Genomic DNA, 15,499 nt, shown 5'->3' with positions numbered 1-15,499 from the left:
TGGGTAATACTGCAAATAAATTCACATGCAGTCACTAAAAATACTTGTGTCTTTTTCCTCTATTCAGTAATACATAATGGAGGCACGAGAAACCACTAACAAAAACTGTAACTCTAATAGTTAATTAGGTGTATTTGAAAAAATGTGAAAAACGATCAAATTTTTAATTACTTGTCACTTTTAGATCAGCTTCTTTAAGGTGTCTGTATGTGTGTGTGTGTGTGTGTGTGTGTGTGTGTGTGTGTGTGTGTGTGTATCTATCATCTATCTTATCGATCTGTCTGTCTATCTATCATTTATCATCTATCCTATTCCTATTCTTTGCAAGTAGGAAAATTCTAAAGTAAAAAGAACTCACTGTCCATACACAACTGGCCGGAACTATTCTATTCAGTTTTTATGGTTGATGTATACTCAATTGAGACAGATACATTGTTGCTTGATTACTTTAACCAGATATAATCATCTTTGTCCCCAAATATTTTAGACAATAGTTTCCACAATATAATAGCAGAACTTGGACTGAGAAAAAATTAACTCCATTAACTTAACTCAATGCTTCCCTATATTTTGGTACATTGCTCCATTGGAAGATAAGCAGCAAGAGTTATCTGCTCAGTAACTTCATTTAGGGTCAGTCTACATCTCTTAGTGTAGCTTAGTGCAATTGCAAAGATAAAATGCAATAAAATACTGATAATTAAATCAGAATAGGGGGCATAAATAGTGGAAGATGGGCAAATGGAGGAATTTGACATGCTGCTGTGATTGTAAATGCTGGCACACTAGAAAGTGCCTGAATTTTGATCAGGCACTTTGGGTGTGATTCGCTAACCATAATTTTAGGCACAAGTTGTAAATCTATTTTTTTCAGCACCATCCTAACTTTAACTGGTCAGAAATAAATTGTTATAAGTGAAGGACTCCCTATAAAGACCACTACTAAATAAGGATTGGATTTTTTAATTTTTTCCCATTGCGTTTAGATATCAAGCAGATAGGTGCAAATAGTTGAAGGTAGATTGAGCAATGATCTTATGAACTTTGGTCGGTGCATAAACATTTTCATGTACAATGAACCATCCACATATAATGAAACATGTGCAGCCAGAAGTGGAGAAGTCATTGGTGCTTTTCATAAAGAAATCTTGGGTTTGACAATTGTTTCCAGGTACTTTCAGGATCCTCAATATTTCACATATTATTTTGAGTGTAATTGAAATTGCATACTTGAATATCTTAATCATAGACCCATGGAAATAGCATTAATAAGATATATCTAGGTTTATGACTCCTAGCTCTTGAGCAATAAATTTCCACAGCCTATCCATTCAATTTACTTGTTTGGGTTCTTCCAACTTGGATAGGTCAAAATATAAATTTCCTACCAATTAAATCAGTTGTCCTCAGAAAATAACTAATCTTTCTTTTTCTATCAGGACTTAGAGGTTCTTTAACTATTCCCTTCCTGTGCTTTTTCAGCTGAATTTTAGTTTTTGTGTGTTGATAACAATCTCCACAAGTGCTATACATGAACTGGACACATGTTGAAATGTACCTCTAAAAGGAAACAGAAACTAAATTCTGACTACAATTTATAGAGTGCTTTGAGAAATATGTTGCCTATAGTTAGAAAGTTGGATCAATTTTACACTGGATAAGTCAAAATGTTTAAGTTCTAAACTTTGGAATTTAAGACTTATATAATCTTTGATATTTCACAAGGTCATCCTATTGGTGTAACAAATATTTTAGTGAATATTAATGTCTAGATCGGGGTAGTCAACCTTTTTATACCTACCGCCCACTTTTGTATCTCTGTTAGTAGTAAAATTTTCTAACTGCCCACCAGTTCCACAGTAATGGTGATTTATAAAGTGTAGCGTCGTCTGCACATGCCTCTCGCGCATCGTGGATTGGGTTTGGGGGGGCACTGGCTAACAGCTCTTCTTGTTTGTTACAGCTGGGTGGTGTGTGGGGAGATGCGTGAGCTATTCTGGGACGAGGCTCTTTTGTTTGCGATCACACTATAGCGCCATTTAGTTTCACTTACATAACGTGAACTAAACTTATGTGCGAGCGATACAAATAGTATATTTTTAGAAATTTAAATTGTCATGGAGAATTTTATGAAAACCTAATGAAAATGTTTTTAAATAATGCTATGAATTTTTTTTAAAAAGTCAATTAAATTTAAAAAAAGGAAAGTGCTTCAGTATCGGACAAAACCCCTACCGCCCACCATGAAAGCTGGAACGCCCACTAGTGGACGGTAGGGACCAGGTTGACTACCACTGGTCTAGATATATAAGTGGCTTGATTGACTTACATTTTCATTAGTATTATACAGATAATTTGGGAAAGCAGAAGGCCTTTCCTAAGCTGTCACCTATGACCATTGTTTCTCAACCTTGGCAATTTTAACTTTCAGAAATCCCCTAGCCAGCATGCATCTTAAAATTATTAAGATTGGGAAAACAGTATAGATCCCAGATTTGTCAGATGATTTGGGACTGCAATTCCCAGTAATCCCAGCCAGCATATCTAAAGGAGTTAACAACCCAACACATTCTGGAAAAATATTGGCATAGGAGAACAATTTGGTAGACATCATACTTCTTTTTTCTTCAAATCACCAAATTTGAGTCATTCTTAGTTCCAGACAAGACTGAGAGATAATTTCAGGCTTTCATATTTCTTGCATCTCTCTATATTTCCAGACTTTCTTTTCCTTCTGCAGGAATCCCAGTGAAAGGGAAAAGTCCTTTGATGTGAAAAAGCAATCTATCACTTCTCTGAAAGACCGGTCTCAGTCTCTCATGTGAAAAAGGATTAACACCACTGACAAAGGTCGTGCAAATCACAGAACTAAACAGTAGTGCTGAGCAGTATTCTTCAAGTGGAAGAACTGTATTTAAACAATGAGGATAGGAATGGCAAACAGAACCTGTTTTAATAGCCAAAAATCCCAGATAAAGGCTTAAACCTTTCTTGACTATCCACAATAAAAATACTTCCAGAAACAAGGAAATGATTTTACATTCATTGATTTATGAAAACATTCTGTTGCAAAATGATGGGTTTATTTTAGTGCAGAATATTGTACTTTATTTGCAATAATGATTACCTCTTACTATTAATAAATAATGTAAAAACACATTTATAAATTAACTTTAAGGCTTGGTCAGGCACATAGACATTTTTCTTAAATCTATATATATATATATTTTAATTTGAATTTATATCCCGCCCTTCTCCGAAGACTCAGGGCGGCTTACATTGTGTAAGGCAATGTAGGCAATATGGCTTTTTTTCCTTGAATCAGACACCTCTGAATACCTCTTAAGTATTTGTCTTGAATATTTTTTATACTCCTTTTCAACCAAGACTCCTAAAACAGTTTAAATAAAATAAGCCAATTAACACACTCCTACAAAGGCTTCATTTAAATTAATGCTTTACTAAGTTTCTCCCAGATAAATGCATAAAGGATGCATCCTAGAAAAGAAAAGAAAAAAGAAAACAGGACTTCAAATGCCATTAGAAGCATACATCAAATGACAGACAAAATCAAGCTTGATCTGAACTAGTAAAAATCATGCCGGTTTATTATTATCATAAATGTTCTAATAAATGCAGTTTTCTATAAACAAAATCAGAAGGCACCACTACCAGTGGCATTTAATGGTTAGCCACTCTTATTCTGTAAATTGTTGATTTAATCTGATATGGACTCTTAATCCTTGTGGCATGTGTGGGTTTCTTGTTTAAAAGATTGGAATTATACTTCATACACAAAATACTACAAAGAGCAATGTTGGATTAAATCAATCTTTATAAACTAGCAGCCTGTTTTCAAAATAATGTGGGGCTAGAAAGACATGAGTATAAATATGCAATATACACAACATTACCCATACGGTCTCTGACATTACAGTTAACATATACTAATGCTAACAAGTAGCTACTGATAGCCTTACCTTCCCTGATTTACTTTATACTGGTAGACATAATTACATCTTTCACAGATAACATATTTCAAAGTTTAACAATGCATGCAAGTGAGGAAATAGTTTTAACTACATTCACAGAAAGATGCAATTCTAATTTGGTTGTTTGCTACCCAAGATCATTCCAAGATCTTGAATCAGGTTACATTTCATAAAGGCCTTACAAAATCATACTGAATTAATATGTAACCAAATATTCATTCATTCTCTTTAATTTACTCTTTGCCAATTTAAAGCAAGTCCACATTTTTTAAAAAAAAGCACCCAAAGCTTTTTGTCATATTTTCTTAACAAGATATTTAACTTACTATTCTAACATCAAATGAGCATTTTGACTAAAGAAACAAACAGGTAATCTTCTGACCCTTTTCATTAATAATACCCCCCTTTTTCCCTTCCTACAATGTATTTTAGGATAAAAAGCTCCTATTTTTGCTTATATTTTAAAACCATTTTTTTCTGAAGGATCATGATCCCTGCGTGTATTTTTCAGAGTTCTTCTTTACATAAAGTAGTAACTGCTTCTAGGAGCATTGTAAAATTTTTAGTTAATCAGTTCTTTTCGTCCTTTAGTCTATGCAAATTTATCACATCAGGCCATTCAGCAGCTCATGGGAAACCAAACTATAAGAGGTATTGTCTTTTAGTGCCTCATCTAACTTGTAATGGTTTTAATAAAGAGGCTAATCAAGTTGTTTATATATTATTTATTGGTTAAAATTTGTTCTGTTTATGTAAAATCTGCCCAATGAGATGACAGAACTGCAAATTATTCACTTTTGGAAAATCAATTTTCTCTGTTAGGGGAATTTATCCATTTTGGCATAAAGTTTCCACTACCTGGAAAACCATTGGTTTCTGAGGGTTTTTCGCCACCCAAATATTGCAATAAACTGGATTCCATAAATATACCTGTACTGTTCTAAATTAATGGAAGTAAAAAAGTGAGAGTAGCTATGAAGATTATTGCTGCAAAATTTTAAGAACAGAATAGTGGGAGATGCAGTGTAAATTCTATGTAATAAAAGATCTTCTGTTGAACATGGTACATAAAGTTTTAAAATTACACTAAATGTCTAGAAGATACTGTCCTATCCTAATGGCAAGTTCTATTTTTAATCTTTTCAGTAGAAACTGATAATACTGCAGCTGTGGCTTCTGATCTTTTAATTGTGGCCTGGCCTACATTCTTATACTGTGGGGCTTAATCGGGGTTTAAATGTCATAGGATTATTTGTCTTTCTGAATTTTAAGTGCTTTACTATTTAGTTCCATGGGTATCAGTTTGTTCTTGCTGCCTTTTTGCATGGTCACAGAGTAGTACAGATTTTTAACAGCTAAAAAAGAAACATTCTAAACATTAACTAATTTTGGGTTTTGCACATGAGAAAAATTACAAACTTTTTGCAGAACATCAAAATATTTAGGTTTGAAAAACCAGAACTTCATATACACTGTCCTAAACCAGGCTTTGAATTAACAACTCTGCATGATGTGATGTGATGTGCAGCTTTTCTGATGTAGAACAGAAAAGGTATTTTGGAGAATGGAGTCAATATTTGCTACACCTTTCTTTAAAAAGAACTACTTTTTCCCAATAACTACATAATTCCAATAAAATGTACCTTTGAGATATGGAGGGGCTGTCAGAATATGACATAATGGTGGCACCTTAATGCCTTCTCTTGAAATTTACACATACGTTCCAGTGGTGGGTTGCCCCCAGTTCAGACCGGTTCTATAGAACCAGTAGTAAAACCAGCGGGAGGCTCTGCCCACTGACCCTAACATCATCAAAACTCTTCTGTTGAGAGCACGTGCGCATGAGCATAATGCGAGCCAATAGTAAAGGTAAGTAGAACCCACCCCTGATATGTTCCTACATGAAAGTGTGGCTACTGTGTGAGACCAGGAAAAGAGATGGTTTCCTTAAACTACATCACCTTTGAAAACATCTCTTCTGCATTGGGTCTGAAGAGCAGCACATTTCAATATAGGAGATTGTTTAATGTAGCCATTATCCTAGCCACGGGCATATTTACCAATGTCAGTTCAGAAGTTCCAAGACTAATGATTGTCCTTAATTTAAAAAACTTTTCCCTATGAATCAGGGTAACGTTTCATATCTCTATGAGTTACTATTTATTGCACAAAATCATCCTTGAGAGTAATAAAAAGGACAAATAAAGAACCCTCTTCATAAAAAATGTAAAAAAATTCTTAATTTAAAAATGTGTTTCAGATTTTGCTGTTTTGTATTAATAGTCAAATAACCAGCTCTCTTTTTCATCAATTTTCCTCTGTTGAAATAGTTGGAATAAGAACAAATATTCATAAAGTATGTTATACAAATACTTATTTGTCAAAACATAGATCTTAATTCTGTGCTCCTGGAAAAAAGTAGGTACCTTCATCAGAAATCAGGGGCATGCAAAATACATAGAATCTATTGATATTGTACTCTAGTCTATAATGAGCATTATATTGAAATAGAAATCTGGTATATCTTCATATAAACCTGATTTTCTTTTTTAAGTATAATTGATAGTATGCATGTTTGCTTAAAATTGCATGCTATTAGTTTTGTAAAAGGATTTACTTCCAAAACACTGAAAGATAGTGTTGCAATCTAAAACTTCGTTTTTTTAAAATATAATGGTTGTCTCCTTTAGCTATTTTTTGTACATACTCAAAGGTCTGTGTGTGTATATATATGTGTGTGTATGTGTGTGTGTGTATATGTAGTGGAGTAATTCTTTAAACATTCATATGCATAGAGTAGTTTTTCTGTCTCAACAACTTTGACTTTTGTTGTAGAATTTGAAAAGGATTTATTATTTTGCTGTATTATAAAGTCTTTAGTATAAAGTAACATGTAAAACCGGTAGTTTAAACTAACATTTTAACTTAATAATGAAGCAAATATATTCTTAGACTGGAAAAAAATATTGTTAACATTCTAGAGACAAAAAAGCAGAAGTGCTATTGCTCAATTCTTTATAAATATGTATGTTTTGTTACATTTCAATGGATCAGCTTTTTAGAGTTTGATTAGAATTAAGAATTTTACCTTACTTCTGAAAATAAGAACTTTTAAAGATGTCTTGTAAAAGTATTGATTTCTCCCCACCCTCCCCCCACCGCGTGAGTCTTTCTAAATATTTTTGTTTTAACGTCTAATCTCATTATGCTTTCTTTGTGTTTAACTTGTATTAAAATCTGTCAGCTATGACTGGTCTCATAAGCACAGTCAGCGGACCAGAATAAGTTAATTATTTACTTGTGTCACTAGTGCTCTTCATCTAATGAAATGCACAGCTGTGTTAGATCTGCAGTTGGACGTCTCGATTCCATTGTTATACAAGTCAGCAAAGGGTAGAAGCTGCTATGATGGAGAGGCCTCTGTTCTTTCTGCTGTTCTGCCTTTCTGTGTCAATTTCATGGATCTTTTATCATTCACTTTCACACAAAACAAACAACACAGTGGCTGTCTGCTATGGGAACCGTCTTGGCATATAAAAGGGTTTCAGTGCCTGAAGTAATTTTAAGTTAGCCCAGATTTAATTTTTGCCTTATAGGTGCCCTTTCAGCAGAATAATACCAAGCAGGGTCCTTGAGGAGGGAAATGTGTAGATTTGACCAAAGCTGACCAATCTATGTTTTAAAAAAAATAAATAGTGGGTGTGCAAAGCAGGTGTTGAATACTTGATGTATATAAGAACCAATTATCTTGGTAAACATCCCCTGTATCTCTCTCTCTCTCTCTTTCTCTCTCTCTCCCACACACACACACACACACCCTCTTTCTATGTGTAATACTTTGTATGTTTGCTAGGAAATAGCCAGTTTCCTATCATGGACTGCATGCATTTTCCTCATGGCCAGTCATTTTTATACATTAACCATTTATCTATTTGTACCTCATGGTATCTCAGTTGCTCCTTTTGAAATGTGGGTTTCAACTGTTTTTGACGATTTGATTTTACCAAATTAAAGTGTGAATCACTAATTATGAATTACATTGTATAGACTACATAGACAGGTTAAGGTATTGGAAAAGAACTGAATGACCTTGGTTCCAAGTTCACTCTTAAGCATGGAAGCTCACTGGGTGTCTTAAGGCCAGTCTCTGGTCTCTATTGGGAGGTTAAAAATGAAGGGAAATAACCATGTAAACTGCCTTGAGGAAGAAAGACAGGCTATCAATCTAACCACTAAATAATTATTTTAAAAATCTTGTTTCGCTACATTTTCCCTACTCCCTGTGAGCTTAGTTCCTCGGTTTATGAGGAACCTCCTCATAAACCCTGTGCAAGCCCCGAGATCACTTTGCTATCCTCCTTTCCCTTCAAAAATAAGGCAGTTAGTTGACTAAATTATTTTTAATCAGCTCATTATCACTACTAAGTTTTCTCTAGGTTAAGAATTCATATGCATAAGAATATTTTTGTAAGAAATGTTTTAACACTATTTTCTAACATAAAACTTAACATTCGTCCAGTAATTCTTCATTCAAAATAGGAATTGGACTACATAAAAACATAATACAGTAGTGGGCAAAATTGTGGAAACCTTTTGGGAAAAGTGTATTTTTTAAAACTAGCTAATAACACCACATTTATTTTGGAGTAGTAACATAAAATTATATATCAATGGAAAGATAATTTAATCAAGAACATAATGCAATAATTTTTATGAAGGATTTGCTATTAGAATAGCAGTTACAGTATAAAGAAGGAAAGTGAAACACATAGAAAAAACAAAATACACAGAAACTATTACCTTAGAAAAAATGAGATATACAAAGATTATCACATCAGTTAATACTTAGTTGGGTAACCTTTAGCATGAATTACAGCCTTACAATGTTTTCCCAGGGAGTGAACCAAGTCTTTTAGTTCTGCAGCTGTTATAATGTGAAACCAAGATTGAATGATTGCTTCTATTAACTGGGTTTTATTGCTGGATCGCTTCTGACTAACAAGTTTCTTTAGTCAGCTCCATAGATTTTCAATTGGGTTAAGGTCTGGGCCATTCCCAGGCCATTCCAACAGTGGAATATGATAATCTTGAAACCTCCCCCAGGGACTGGCTGAGGAACTCTGGGAGTTGAAGTCCACAAGTCTTAAAGGGATCAAGATTGGAGACCCGTAATCTAATGAATTCTTTGCTTTTCTTTGAAAAATGCACTCTGTTCTAGGAGTCTGCGGACTGATTGTACCTCAGGAAGACATGCCATTTTGTGATTCAGGAATCTGTCCCGATATCATTATGAATCCCCATGGCTTCCCGTCACGTATGACAGTATGTAACAGCATACATTTATAATTACATTTCATTTTAATGGATTCTTTTAATGCTAAGATTTTATATTTTTTAATGCATTTGTCTATTGGCAATGTCAATTCCCATATTATACATTATTTTCCATAGGGTAGAACAAATGTGCGGTCCATTGAGTATCTTGAAAGCCTTTTCTCTTCACTGAAAGAAACCAGTTTGCCCAATATTATTTCCCAGGTCTATGCTTATCTATTGAGGACTTTATATTCATTCTTTATCAGTAATGTGTATCTTCATAAAATAGTGGGAAGTTGCTTTAGTGGAAGAATCTGGTAAAAATGAATTTATCCTTCTCTTAGTTACTGCCAGCATGATCAAACATAAATGTGTTAGACTCTGCATTACGTAGCCTTGTTAATTGTCTTCTACCTAATTCGACTTGTTGCTTAGAAAACATTGGTTAAATGTCGGAGAGGGCTTCCCAGGTTTTTTGTTGCCTGTCTTGATCAACCCCAGTTCATAGTTTTGCTTTAGCTCACTGATTCTATACTCCTTTTTTAAAATGTTAAAGAAATATAGCTATTTGTACATCATCATCATAAACTTATAGCAAGCTCAGTTAGGAAAGAGACTTTCTTGGTTATATTCAGGGGTGAGCTCCTGGAGGTTTATTTATTTATTTATTTATTTATTTATTTATTTATTAGATTTCTAGACCGCCCTTCTCCCGAAGGACTCAGGGCGGTGTACAGCCTTATTAAAACACATAGGTACACAATAAATTTAAAATACATTTAAAATAACGGTCAGACGACCGATATAAAACCCTAAACTATAAAATCACCATTAAAAACCCATAACTTAAAAGTCCAGTCCAGTGCAGATAAATAAGTACGTTTTGAGCTCGCGGCGAAAGGTTCAGCAGGGTTTGGGTGATCCTCTACTCAAGGATCGCCGGGGTTCAGCAAACCTCCAAATTCCACCCTGGCTGGCCACACCCACCCCGCCCGCCCAGGAGTTTCCACATGGTCCATTCATCATTCCAGCTAAGTGCATGGGCCACACAGAGGGTCTGGGAGGGCAAAAAACAGGCCTACTGGAGTTTCCGGAAATCTGGAAATGGGCTGTTTCCAGCCTCCGGAGGGCCTTCAGATCCAGGGGGAAGCAGTTTTTGCCCTCACAGAGGGTCGAGGAAAGCCTCCAGATCATAGGGAGGGCAAAACCCTCCCCCCACTGTGGTGCAGGCTGCTGATTAGGCCACGCCCACCATGATCACACCCACTCAACAATGGCGCAGTGAACCTGTTGCTAAAGGATCTGAAGCCCACCCCTGGTTGTATTGCCCAAGGAGAATGGATAAAGCTATGTGAAAATAGAATAAAAGAATACAAGATGATGTAGTTAAATCACTTTAGTCTGTCAGCACCACCTTGGTCAGACCCAGTGTTCTCTCTGGCATTCACTAAACATACACAAAGAGCTAAGATACCTTAAATACAACACTTCCATTCTTCTGTTGTACCTTAAGTACAACACTCTGCTGCTTCCTTATCACAGATTACTTGTGGTGAAACATTATCACTGTTCTGTGTTGCCCAGGTAGGAAAACTCATTGAACTTCTGGCAGGAAAAGCTGGAGTCCTAGATGGCAGATTTCATTATGGAACGGCATTCGGTGGCAGTAAAGTTAAAGACGTATGTGAAGATCTTGTTCGTTATGGCTATAACTATTTGGGGAAGGATTACGTAACATCTGGCATCACGGGGTAAGAAGACCTTGAAAGGGTATTGGGAAACAGCAGTTCCCATTTTTAATGCATCTTCATGTGTTGAAGTTATACGTAATGATAATGTGTACTAACTTTTATATGAATTATTTCAGAAAGGTTTTTTTTTAACCCCTTATCCCCAAATCATCCCAAAAAACAAAACAAAGAACAACGTTCCCTTGTTGGGAAGTCTTGTTTGCTAATAATATTTTGCTAATGATATTTTCAAGGGCCTTGGCAGCCGTTTTGTATGCTCATAGGAGGAGTTTAGTAGCCTTCTATTGTATAAAGTCATATAAAACATAGTATTGGAGGCAGGTGTTAATCAACTGGGGCTTTTCTCTCTGGAGCTTTTGTCAATTATTGAGTCAGTCTGGCAGAGCTGACTGATCTCTGAGATTCCTGCTGTGTTGATTAAACTATCTTCGGAGTTGTGGTGTTCAAAGGAATATGAGATGACTTAAGAACAGGATAGAACCATATGATAGTGTGTCTTTATCTTCATTCTGATTTTCAATTTCTTATTCCCTCCTATTCCAAAACCAACGTGCCATTGTCCCTAACTTATTCCAAGTATGGAGGGTTTTTTTTAAAATCTTAAATCAAATTTGATTTAAGGGAAATAAACATTAAAAAAAAAAGATGACATGATTTTCCAGACCCAATGCATTGAGATGTTAAATTTTACTTCAACATATTTAATGAACATCTGTTATTTACCTTCGTTTGTTAAAAACTGCTTGTCCTCCCTCTTACGTTAACAATTTTCAGTCCTCGGCGGTAGGTGGCTTCCTTTTGTTTAAACAAATTTCTATTTTAAGGTCTTAAGCTATATTTTTGTGTGATTCCTACCATAGAACGGTGCCAATGATTTGCAGTAATATCGATCAGGAGGTTGAACACTAGATCCTTCCCTCAGAGCTCAGGTTGTCCATCCCTCAAGTTGTCCACTTGTTCTGTGTACAAATCAGTAAAACAGATCCCTCTTTAAAAAAATAAATAAACTTTTTAGGAAAATAGAAGAGTTGGCAATCACAAAAAGGGAGGGAGGGAATTTGCACCGTATCCCACATTCATGGGGAGAAGGAAGAGGGACAATTAAATTTGTTCCCATTGCTGCTTCTGCTGTTCCACTGTTTGCCATTACAACCCTGCTACATTTCTCCACTTCTTTTTACTTCCGGTGGCCCCATTTTCAGGCCCTCCACCTTGGTAGCGACACTAAAAGTCCTTTTCAGGAATTTCCTTCATGTAAAAAAAAAGAAGAACTGAACTGAGTTTTTTTTCTTTTCAGATAACGATATTCACCTTTTATCATATACATATTTTGTTTTTCTCTCAATTGAGTATCAGTTATAGTTTTGGCTTCTGTGAGGATAGGACTTGGCTAAGATGTAATTAAGAGGGGGGGGAAACAAGTTCTCTACTATGCAGTTTTTCCATATGTAGCACTATTGTTCTGGATGCTGGTTATCTTAAAGTCATATATTTTTGTAAAATTTTGCAATTCTGATGTGTGTATTTTTTATAGTTTATTTCTCTGCTTTTATTTAATTTCCTTCTCAGGGAGCCCTTAGAAGCCTATATCTATTTTGGCCCTGTGTATTATCAGAAACTGAAGCACATGGTGCTGGATAAGATGCATGCAAGAGCTAGAGGACCCAGAGCAGTTCTTACCAGGTATGAAGAAAACGAGGACACAAATGTACAAAATGAATAATATCTAACGATATAAAGAAAGCCACTGAATTGAGATTGCTACTGTTTTTCATACCAGTGAACATTTTTCACATGTATTCCAAATAGTTTTCAATTATATTGGTGGTGGTGGTTACTATTATTTCTTAGATTCATATCTTCCACTTAAGCTTAATTCCAGTTTTCCTCAGAGAAACCTCTGTGAGAAAAGAAGAGCTCAGAGCGAGTATAATTGACCAAGCACCATCCAGGCAGCTTCAAACTGAGGTTGGACTTGAAGTTGGTTCTCCCCACTCTTAAAAAACTAAATATTACATTGTATTCTAGTTCCTTTAAATAATATATACACTGAATGACTCATCATCATCTTTTAATGACTCCATAATCCCTTGTGGGTTGGAGTCTGGGCAGCTGAATGGCGCTAGCAGAGTGTTTAATGGCCGGATGCCCTTTCTGTCGCCAATGTGGAGTTTTTTTTCAGCAGATATATTCTCATTGTGCCCAGAGAGAGAAATATCTGCCTCTACCTAGGATCGAACTCACAGCCTCCTGATTGTGAGGTGAGAGCTCCACCTCTAGGCCACCACACCACTCCAATATACACTGAATGAATATTTCCAATAAATAATCCAGAAGAACATATTCTGTTTTGCATTATATAGAGGTGATCAGATGCTTCTTCTATTTCTACTGCTGGATCCTTAGCTAATTGAAGAAAAGAGGCAATTTATAAAAATAGTCCTCAACTTACAACCACAGTTGAGCCCAAAATTTCCATTGATAAGCAAGGAAATTGTTATGTGAGATTTGTCCCATTTTACAATCTTTTTGCCACCTTTGTTAAGCAAATCATTGCAGTTGTTAAGTGAATCATGCAGTCGTTAAGCAAATCTGGCTTCCCCTATTGACTTTGCTTGTCACAAGCCAGCTGAGAAGGTTACAACTGGTGATCACATGATCCCAGGAGAGTGTGACTGTCATAAGTGCATGCCAGTTGCCAAGCGCCCAAATTCTGATCACGTGATCATAAGTGTGAAAACCAGTCATAGGTCACTTTTTTCACTGCCATCGTAACTTCAAATGATCACTAAAAGAACGGTTGTGAGTCGAGGGCTACCTGTATACATATTACTGAATCGTAACTGCATGTGTAACTGGAAATAAAATAATTACAAACATCTTGATTTAAAGGCAGCCCACTGAAGGCCGATCCCGTGATGGAGGACTGCGTCTGGGAGAAATGGAAAGAGATTGCTTGATAGGTTATGGAGCCAGCATGCTGTTGTTGGAGAGGCTTATGATTTCAAGCGATGCATTTGAAGTAGATGTATGCGGCCAGTGTGGATTACTGGGTTACTCTGGCTGGTAAGTAGACGTTTGCTTGATAGTGTCTTTTCTTTTCTTTTTTTAATATAGTTTGTTTATAAATTTTCTCTCTACATACATGTGCTTTATGAACAGCATGTTGTCTGGGTCGATTGCTTACATACTACTGTTTTTCCAGTTCCCAATTTCTACCTCTGTTATCCAATCATTGGTAAAACAAGTCCCATGTTCAAAAATATTCTGTGTCTCCTTTTTCTTTTATCTTCAGTGTCAATCTGTCCATTTCTGCACAGCCTAGTATTTTTTTTGTTAATTATATCTTCTTCTGTAGGCGTTTCCTTATTTTTCCACTGCTGTGCAAATACAATTCTTGCTGCTGTCAAAACATGTAATATTAAATATACATTTCCTTTTTCATATTTTTCGTAATATGCCTAACAAAAATAATTCTGGTTTATAATCTATATGTTGTTTTAACATTTTTTCTACCCATGGATGCATTTTCGTCCAATATTTTTTTTTTGCTTTGGGACATACCCACCACATGTGATAATACGTACCCAGTATTTGATTACATTTCCAACATTTGGCGGACATGTTTTTAAACATCTTTGCTAACCTCGCTGGCGGCAGGTGCCACATTGTTCCTCATTCATAGCTCATGGGTGCTTGTCTTTAGGATGCATTTAACATAATAATAATTTGATCTTCAATGCAGGAGGTAGTTGGGAACTAGAGTTTCCCAAGGCAGGAATGCTGAAAATATAAACAACCACTTACAATGGAAGTCCCAGAAGACCCTGTGGAAGCTGCTATGACAACGGCAATGGTAGTCTGGCATCAAGCATTAGCCTTACTGCCTAAAAATATGTGAATTTTCAAGCATATTTCTAACCTTCTTGGTTCAAAGTTAACTATATATCTTTATGAGACCAAAGGATTGTCTCATCACTGAGCCAGGGGGATTTCTTTATAAGCTTTGTGATTAGGGGATAATCAAGTGGCTAGTTCTCTGACTGACCCAGGCTGATCCTTACTTGTATAACTGCTAAATTCATGGCTCATCAAAAGATTAATTTGGAAGATTCTGTCTTCCAAGTGACACCTGTGAGATCCATCTGCTCTGGCATGGCAAGCATTGACTGCAAGAGTACACTGCAGGGTTCTAGGTACTGATGCAAAGTAATGGTAAGGTTCCAGGTACTGGATGGAATGAGAGTAGTTTAAAGAATGAGTGCAGTGAGTTTATGGGACAAGTACAGCTGACGTCTGCCTAGAAACCTACAGAGTTATGGGCTTATTAGGTAGATGAAAAGACATCACGATTCGCTCCTTACTCCTGGTGGCCAGCAGGACTCCATTTCTTTGTACACGAAGAGTAGCGCAATTATACGTTTGAGCATTTGCTTACCA

General features: G+C 35.9%; 1 protein-coding gene across 4 annotated transcripts in view; it reads left to right on the top strand.

Annotated features, from left to right (window-relative positions):
- Positions 1-15,499, top strand: part of POLR3B (RNA polymerase III subunit B) — a 79,307-nt gene that overhangs the window by 47,015 nt on the left and 16,793 nt on the right. For all 4 annotated transcript variants that reach the window (XM_058190195.1, XM_058190194.1, XM_058190193.1 and 1 more), the window contains 4 exons: positions 9,211-9,314; positions 10,893-11,059; positions 12,629-12,742; positions 13,952-14,125. In XM_058190195.1, the coding sequence (XP_058046178.1) occupies positions 9,211-9,314; positions 10,893-11,059; positions 12,629-12,742; positions 13,952-14,125 (559 nt within the window). The remainder of the gene's footprint in view (positions 1-9,210; positions 9,315-10,892; positions 11,060-12,628; positions 12,743-13,951; positions 14,126-15,499) is intronic.

This window comes from Ahaetulla prasina, chromosome 7, assembly GCF_028640845.1.
Source record: "Ahaetulla prasina isolate Xishuangbanna chromosome 7, ASM2864084v1, whole genome shotgun sequence".
In the NCBI taxonomy this organism is placed as follows: Eukaryota; Metazoa; Chordata; class Lepidosauria; order Squamata; family Colubridae; genus Ahaetulla; species Ahaetulla prasina.
This window is presented reverse-complemented; position numbering and strand designations above follow the sequence as displayed.